We start from the raw sequence: 9233 nt of genomic DNA on the forward strand, positions 1-9233 counted from the left end.
ATTCTATACGGCATCAGGAAGATTTCTGTTGCAGGGATTGTTACACTTCATATCCCAGATAACCTTCAATTGTTATCTTAAAGCGCTAGTTTATTGTTATATTTCTGTGTATTCTATGTATGTATTTGGATCAGGGCGTTGATCCTTACAAAAGACTAGCAGCTAATTAGTCCAGCGCTGGGTACACACCTACAATTTGTTGTTCCAGTGTAGCCCTGCATGCGTTCGCCATGCTTCGGGCACACTATTTTATTCTCCCACCATGCCCCAGTGGATGGTAGGGCATGAAATACCACCTGTCGGCACATGTCGGCTCAAACTTTTTTTAAAAACCGAATGTCGACCTTTTAACGGTCGACCTAACCCGTGTCAAGCTAATGACCCTATCGACCTAATAACCCTAGACTCATGTCGACCTTCCTGCATGTCGACCTAAATGCCTATCAACCTAATGATGTTGACCTAATGACTGTCGACGAAAATGCTGGAGACCTAATGACCGTATCCCCTTATATCTGTCCCTACACTTTCTCTCTCTCCCTTACACTGTTGCCCTCTCTCTCTCTCTCTCACACACACTCCTGCTCTCTCTCCACCTCTCTATCTGACACCCCCTCTTTTTCCCTGACCCACCTCTCGGTCTCTTTCTCCCCCTCTCTCGTCTTTAGGCCCTTATTCAGATCTGATCGCAGTACAAATTTATTCTCAAAATAACTCCCCCAAATCTAACTCTCTCTGCACATGTTACATCTGCCCCACCTGCAGTGCACATGGTTTTGCCCACTTTGAGAATAAATTTGTACTGCGATCAGATCTGAATAAGGGCCTTTGTGAGAGAGCACAACGTTTTAGCTATGCATTTGGTGGAGAGAGATAAACTATCAACCAATACTGACTGACATTTTTCAAGCGTAGCCGGTAACATGGCAATTAGGAGCCTAATGGTGAAATTTACTAAGATGGGAGTTCTATTTCCCATGGGATGTTGCTATGGGCGACTAGTTAAAATCTACTTATTTTTTTAGATCCTTCTAGAAGAAAATAGACAGGATCTGATGGTCTGTATACCGGCATCAGATTCCTGACTTTCCAACTGCCGACAGCCAGGATTCAAACTTACCTGTGACCAATGCGGTGAACCCCCAAGGGGATTTTTTGCACTTGCCCCCCTGTCGGAGTACTGACTGTCGGCCACTCATACCACACCCGATATACGTGAGAGTGGGCACATTGTATAATACGTCACAGCAGGGGTGGTGGTCCATCTCATTGGCCCCCAGCTCATGATGGTCCCTCTGTCATCTCATTGGCCCCTGGCTAATGAGGGTTCCCCAGGCATCTCATTGGCCCCCAGCTAATGATGGTCCCCCTGGCATCTCATTGGCACCCAGCTAATGACGGTCCCCCTGGCATCTCATTGGCACCCAGCTAATGACGGTCCCCCTGGCATCTCATTGGCACCCAGCTAATGACGGTCCCTCTGGTATCTCATTGGCCCCAGCTAATAACGGTCCCTCTGGCATCTCATTGGCCCCCAGCTCATGATGGTCCCTCTGTCATCTCATTGGCCCCTGGCTAATGAGGGTTCCCCGGGCATCTCATTGGCCCCCCAGCTAATGACAGTCCCTCTGGCATCTCATTGGCCCCCAGCTAATGGCGGTCCCCCTGGCATCTCATTGACCCCCAGCTAATGACGGTCCCTCTGGCATCTCATTGGCCCCCAGCTCATGATGGTCCCTCTGTCATCTCATTGGCCCCTGGCTAATGAGGGTTCCCCAGGCATCTCATTGGCACCCAGCTAATGACGGTCCCTCTGGCATCTCATTGACCCCCAGCTAATGACGGTCCCTCTGGCATCTCATTGGCCCCCAGCTAATGACGGTCCCTCTGGCATCTCATTGGCCCCCAGCTAATGACAAATAACCACAGGGTCTCTCTTATGCCCACAAGAGGGTGTATGGGTTCTGTGACGTATACATAATATTCTAGTACACAGGGAAGCGCTCAGGGATGCCCCAGTCTGCTGTGGAACTACAAGTGATAAAATACCTTCCCCTAATCCAGTAGGTGTTGCAGATTGGCTGCTACTTTATCTCTCTCCACTTTATCCAAGGCTTAGTACATAGGCCCCTATAACATGGGCACAAACTAGGGTTCATTTTGCCTGTTTTCAAATAATTGATCAGAATGTTATTGGATTGCAAATATAAGCCCACGCAAACACGGGAAGAACATACAAACTTCACACTGTGGATGGGATGCTCAAGACGAAAAATGCGGTTAAAAACCCCGTTATCAGGGTTTTTACTGCAGGAAAACTAGCACGCTGGTGATACCCCATAGAAGCTTATGGGCTTCTTAACGTGACCCAGCGCTGCCCCGCATGGACCCCTTACACCCACCACCAACCCCCTGACAACCAACCCTCACCTATATCCGGGCAGCACAGTGCTGTGCTGCCCGGACCAGTGACCTCCTCCTCCTCCCTGCACATCCTCTTCCAGGTGCAAGGAGGAAGAGGCGGAGCCCACCCGCAGCAGCAGCCGGGTGAGGGAGGGAGGGGGAGCCGCTGGGGACACACTCACCCTCCACTGGCTGCTTCACAATGGGCAGCTCTTATCTAACCAACCTATTGATCTAGAAACAGATTTGGAGGTGCATTAAGGCAACAAGCCATATTTATTAAACCATTTGTATACAATTATCCAATATACAAACATTAATCATAGACGAGATAACTTCCGCTTCCCCAGAGTGTCAGCTTGCACCCAGATTCTTCAGGCTTCCAAACAGAAATATCAATAAATATATATTACAGAGTGAATGAGTCTATAAGCTCCAGAGAAGGCTCCGAGCTAATTTTGGGTTGCCGAATCTGCCGCTGCTCGGATTAAGAGCCACCTTGACCCAAGGGCTTTGGAGAAATGTTCTTCTACGGAGCTGGTGGCAGCCTTCTGTGATGGGGGGAAGCGGACGCTTGGCTGGGGGCTGTAAGATTTGAGGCTCCTCTTGAAATGTTCCTCTACGTCGGAACACGTTGTAGACAACCCTAAAAATAAAACAAAACCCATATTAAAAACACAGAGCTGGTCAATGTTTCTCAAGAGTCATCTCTAGCCATCCAGCAACCACTCTGGCCAAGCTATTTCTACAAGGACATATGGAGAGATTTATCAAAGCTTGGAGACACAGAACCTGTAGTATGGCCAAAGCGTATAACTCCTCCATAGAACTAGAACATAACCCGTGAGCTATCTCTTGGTGCCATGCATGAGCGCGTTAATAGTCATGACTTACGTTGGACTTCAGAGTGATGATGAAGAGTGGTGGTCTCTGTAGTTAGGGACGTCGTTGTCTTAGGTCTGGATATGCAGGTGATTACAGAAGGTCTCATCTGTAAATGGACAAGATAGAGGTCAGGCTGGGTGACATTGGTGCGTGGGAACTTGGTCTCCACAGACAGATATGGTCAAAGGTGGACCAAGACATGGAAACACGAAGCAGTAGACCATTCAGGCCAGCATGGTAGACCTTCTTCAGTTTAGAATTAGGTGTGCAGTCCTAACCTCCCGACCATTCATGGTTAGACAGTAGATGGGCTAGAACTTACCTGTTGTAGCATTGCTGAGGACACTGTTGGAGGTCTGCTGGTCTTCTCCAATCTCTTCACCAAGGCCAGTGGCTGATCTTCATTCTGCTGCGCCTCATTTCTTTCCAAGGGCTTCCGTTCAGGCATCAGCCTCTTCAGAACATGTTCCAGGGTTATATGAGGACCAAAAGCAGTGGGATTGCCGGATCCCGGTCTCGCGGCACACTTCAGGTGCATTGCAGACGTGGTTGTCTTTTCCCTGCAACAAAACAATAAACTGCTTAAAGGATATGCAGACAGGATACTGGGGAATGGGTCTCATTGCAGCAAGATCCTGCAATAAATTATTTGAAGGAACTGGGGCCATTTAAGGACTGCAGAGGGTCATAAAGAAGAGGGGAAGTCAGAGAGGTAGAGCTTAATGCTCTGCAGGATACATTGCCTGGGGCACTGGAACTATGCAATTGTCTGCCTATTACAGGATAGGAGAATAAACATTTCTGGTGCAAATGAAGCTAAGGTGGCAGCTGCAAAAGAAAGCTGCTACACTACATGTGTACAGACAGCACACTAGGGCACAAAAGCTGTGCACAAGCAGGACTCACGCATGATAGACACAGTATACACTAGAATGAGGCTTACCTCCGCTGGTAGCTGGACGGACAACATCTCTTGGGAGAGGGAACTGGTTCCGGGCTGAGTTTGCGCTTTATGGGGTACACCGGTATCCGTTGGTTTGTCATTGGACGCAGCCTGTCTGCGTTACGTGCACTGTGCTGCCCTGTAATAAAATATAGATGATGAGCTGCGGATATACAGTGTCATGTGCAACGGGGACTTTAATCTGATATAAAACAAATTGGGGACCCCGAACATAATATATTAAGGGTTACAGGATGCACATTTAAGGTAACAAGAAATGCAACACTAACAACCAAAAAAAAAACAACCTTTAGATTATAGCAAATGTCCTGGATATAAATATGCACAAGTCTATAGGACTGTGCACATTAGACAGGGATTTAATATTTAATACTCTTAATAATACAGTTCTGCTGTAGAGATTGCAGGCAATGCTAGTAACCCCAGTATATCCTCCAATACACAGCTGCAGGACACAACCTAGAACCACAGAAATGTCCATCTAGACGCAGAACAATCAATAACAGCACTTACCTTCCAGAATGTACACTTTAAAACCACTGGATATCCCCATGGTATACTGCAGGCTGGACACCGCCATAATCGCTCTGAGTCAGTCTGGGATGATGAGTACTGTAGGTGTATTCCACATTACCTTACACCTTCTGGTTTTATATTTACCTGGCTGGGAGAGCAGCCAATGAGGAGTGAGCTCATGGCTAGCCCCTCCCCCTCCTCCTCACCTGGCTGATTAGCTTTCAGTGCATTCTTCACCCCCCTCCTTAGCCCCCCGCATCTCCTTACCTGCGTGTTGTCATCACCCGGTGTGAGTGTTCTTTGTGTACAGGAGTGCGGATGAATTACACAGGGGAATTGTCCTGGGGTTTGGGAGTTAATATAACACAATGAAGAGACTTTAATAGCTCCGGAAGCATTGCAAATGGGTTCTGCCAATCTGTGCCGTAACTAGGCCCCAAAGCAGAAGCTTGTAAGGGCCCCTACATACCAAGCAGTGGTGATAGGTGGACCCCCTTCAGCTCTGGCCCCATAGCAGCTGTGCTTTCTGAACCTATGGTATTGTCAGTCCTATATAATAAAAGGCTTCTCACCTCTATGGGGGGAATTCAAGTGTTCTGTGCTAATCCCTAGGCATTCTACTGCACCCGTCTATGGGTCGCAGGGGAGAATGTGAGTAGGCGCTTGTGAGGGGATACCCGATTAAACAACGCCAAGTTTTGCAGAGTAGCACAGTGGACAGCATGGCTATATTATATAACACCCGGATCCACACTTCTAGAGGCTCCTGGACTTTCCGCAATTGGAGGAAAATACGCCTAAGGATATGGTTGTGTGTGAAATATTGTGGCGTTGGCCTATTTATCACGTATTGCAGAGTTGCCTTCGATTATCACTCAGCTATCACCGTGGTAACACCACATCATGTTAAATAGCGATGATAAGTCATTTTCATATCACTACGCTGAGCGTTTGCTGATTGGTCCTTGCAATGCTGAGACCATAGATGGTGAGCTGTGTGTCTAGACAGCCAGGGTGATGACTACAGAGCGGTGTGTGTGTGTGTGTCTGGTGAGGGGGAGACATAGACAGGAGATGCCAGGGGGCAGTCGGTTGGGATGATGGGGGGCAGAGAGCAGGGATATAAGGGGATGCATGCAGCCGGTGTGGTTCTGTGTTGGGGCTCAGGTCTGTACATGTGTACATTCCCACATACAATCCTGTTGGTGTACATGCTTCTCATTCCTAGGCCGGATCCCAGGTATGCGCAGGGACATGTTTTAGCAAAACAGCTATTGTTTGTCTATATTACAGCACATGACACCGAGTCCCCGAGGAGAGGAGGGGGGGGGGGATTACTAAGAAACGCGGTATATTATATCTATAGCTGGAACTACGGTGAAGCTGCTGGCACACTTTCCTTGGCAGCAAGACCAGGTTTAGTGGCTGGCGCGAAGCCCACCTTGTGGATGTATTGCCGGGAACTGGCTTCCCACAAACTGGGGTCCATACCGCTATATTCGCTGTGATATTTCTGTTCTTCTCCCTCAGCACAGTATACATGATTAATGCGATGCCTATGCAATAAATTCCAAATGCAATTTGACCTTGTGTGAATTCATCCCTAAGCCTATAAGTATGTTTTATGTGTATGAAGTGATATTTTATTGTGAACACTACTCTCCCAGCATGGCTTGGGGGCTCCCGAAAATGGGCGGTGATCCCAGGTTCACGGAGGAGTCGGTAGGCTACCCGCTCGCATCTGCTCACAACCCCCTGATGCATCTGTCCAAAGGGGGCGGTCTGGAGCGGTCTGGGAGCGGGGGGTCCGATGTTGCGATTAGTACTGGCATCATAATGCCGATAATCTTGTCATTGTGTAGCCCCCCCCCCCACACACACACACACACACACACACACACCCCTGTCCTAACCCCTATTCTGCGTCATCATTCCCCAGCAGCATTCCCTGGATTTTGGATAGGGGTTGGTGCATTCCATTCTGTGCGTGCGGTGGGGGTGCGACTGCGGGGGACTTGTGTGCAACTCTGATTAAGGACCAGATGCACTAAGCTTCAAAAGTGATAAAATGGAGAGTGATAAACAGCCAGCCAATCAGCTCCTACCTGCCATCACAGACTGTTTTGAAAAATGTCAGACAGGAGCTGATTGGTTGGTTGTTTATCACTCTCCATTTTATCACTTTTGAAGCTTAGTGCATCTCATCAGACTCTTATCTCTCTATGTAGAAAACCTAATGGTGATTAATTGTCGTTATCATTCAAACGGTATACAGTCATTAGGTCGACAATATTAAGGTCGACATACATTGGGTTGAGCACCGAAAGTCAACACATGACAAGGTCAAAATGCCTAAGGTAGACAGGGTCAAATGTCGACACAAGCATTAGGTCAACATTGGGAAGTTCAACAGTTAAAAGGTCGACATGGGGTTTTTCACTGTTTCATGAGCCGGCATGTGCCGACAGGCGGTATTTCATGCCCTACCAACCACTAGGGCATAGATAGAATATAATAGTGTGCCGAATGTAGCGAGCCATGCCAGGGAATGCCGTGCACTTTTTTTCTGTGTCCATGTTGACTGTGTTGACAGCCGGGACAAGAAAACGGGAAAACCCACATCGAGCTTTCGACTGTCGACCTTCTCAATGTAGACCTAATGCTTGTGTTGACATTTTGACCCTGTCAACCTTAGATATGTTGACCATTTTATGTGTCGACCACTCAACCTAAGGCCTGTAGACATTATGACCCATACCAATTAAACTTTACCACTGAAAACTTTACCACTGATCACTATGGGCCCAATTCAGCTGCGGTCGCAAAGCAGCTATTGTACGTGCATCGGTCGATGTTCTCTTCTTGCGCATGATTAGGAGCCGCAGCGTGCACACACAGCGAGTCACAATGAGGGATTCGGCGCAAAGTGCGCGACAAGGAGTCAGCGTTATAGGGTGGGAATGCGGAGAGGCCCGGTAAACGGAGATGGCATTTGGTGGGCATGCATAAATTGGCATTTCCGCACAGCATGTATTCCTGGAGACAGAGGGGGCTGGGGGCATGGCCAGCTGCTCTGAGAGCCGCTGGCCGTGCCCCCACAGAGGTAAAAATGGGGGCAAATTCCAGGTTTCCGAATTGCACGTTACACAAGTTGGGAGGTGCGCAATGAGCGTGCTGGTTGGTTAGTACTTTATCTCTCTCCACTTCTATTTCTACAAGGCTTAAGGTGCGTACACACTAGACAATATATTATATAATATGCACCATAACAATATCCTTAACGATAAATTCCATGCATATCATCTAGTGTATACGCACTATGGGGGTTATTCAGACACGAGTTACGCACACTTGCACACACTGGGAAATCATTGGAAGGTGAGTGAATGGCGTATGGATGTGCGGAGAATAGCGATCAGCGACCCATTCACAGCAATTCTCTGCAGATTTGCGCGGGGCGGATTTTACGCTACCTGGGCGGCGACCATCTACTCGCAGTCGTCTGCAGCTTTGCAGATGACCAATCAGGTCTGAATTAGTTATTGTCCGTGGGCCGGGACCTCCGGGATTTGTGCACGCCGGACGATGGTGGATGTCACTAACGAGGGCCCATGTGGCCCACGTTCACCAGCAATGTGACCCGTTCGCACTCCACATGGAAGCCACTGTTCCTGCAAAACCTTTCTTGCAGGAACACGACTATGAGGCAAGCCTGAGTCAGGGTGCAGGAGGCGCGGTGCGCTGGTAATGTGATAATGAGATGCCTAATGCGGGGGCATCTGGGCCCCAGGCCGTGGATTGAGCCCTATTGTTATAAGCTGTGATTTCCTTATCTGTCCTCCTCCCTTTGGAGAGGCATGAGGCCAGGCATAACGCTTCCACGCCCTCCCATCCCTCACCCTGCCTCGGGGCTCCATAAGGAAGGCATGCCAGAGTCTGCACACTTCTCTGGGAGTGGCACCAGCCTCATCCCTGCCTCACGCTGGATCCCAGAAATACCTGTCAATGAGGGACAAGCCGCTGTTTACTCAAACATCACTCATTCCGTTTGTATTGGGGATCATAGAGCCTGGCGGCAGAAAGCCACCACTCGCCCGTGCGTCTTGTCCATTAATCCCTGTAAGGGTCACTGAGCTTCTGTGGCTGCCACTCTGCTGGTGCCTCCGCCCCGGGCTCCATGCGTTTTGGCTCTAAGCAGTGGATTCAGAGTTGCGCACTGCAGTATTGGCACTGTGCCTTTGCGCGCAGCGGGATGCGGGCAATTTGCCGGCGGTCGAAATACCGATGCCGGAATTTCGACCGCCGCAATGCCGGCACTTTGGGCCTTATTCTAGTTCACTCTTTCTGACAAAATTCTTCTTCGATGGACAAAACCATGTGCACTGCAGGTGGGGCAGATCTTACTTGTACAGAGAGAGTTAGATTTGGGTGGGGTTTTACTTCAAAGTGAGCTCTATATTGCAGT

At 48.9% G+C, this 9233-nt stretch overlaps 1 protein-coding gene across 1 annotated transcript; it reads right to left on the reverse strand.

The window, feature by feature from the left end:
• Positions 1–2661: 2661 nt before the first annotated feature.
• Positions 2662–4864, reverse strand: LOC146037235 (transcription cofactor vestigial-like protein 4). The gene is made up of 5 exons (XM_083161243.1): positions 4766–4864; positions 4232–4370; positions 3611–3848; positions 3298–3394; positions 2662–3049 (listed from the first exon to the last, which is right to left on the reverse strand). The coding sequence occupies exons 1-5, from the start codon at positions 4830–4832 to the stop codon at positions 2856–2858; spliced, it is 735 nt and encodes a 244-aa protein (XP_083017369.1). The 5' UTR covers positions 4833–4864; the 3' UTR covers positions 2662–2855.
• Between the last annotated feature and the right edge of the window lie 4369 nt (positions 4865–9233).

The sequence above is a fragment of the Crinia signifera genome, chromosome 9, assembly GCF_055691185.1.
Source record: "Crinia signifera chromosome 9, ASM5569118v1, whole genome shotgun sequence".
Taxonomy (NCBI): Eukaryota; Metazoa; Chordata; class Amphibia; order Anura; family Myobatrachidae; genus Crinia; species Crinia signifera.

Bases quoted from the DNA above. Each gene is read 5' to 3' on its own strand.
- LOC146037235 (XM_083161243.1), bottom strand. From the start codon at position 4,832: ATGGCGGTGTCCAGCCTGCAGTATACCATGGGGATATCCAGTGGTTTT. The intron at 3,849-4,231 runs GTAAGCCTCATT...GTTTTGTTGCAG, and splicing joins CCGTCCAGCTACCAGCGGAG to GGAAAAGACAACCACGTCTG. The intron at 3,050-3,297 runs GTAAGTCATGAC...TTTTATTTTTAG, and splicing joins TCATCACTCTGAAGTCCAAC to GGTTGTCTACAACGTGTTCC.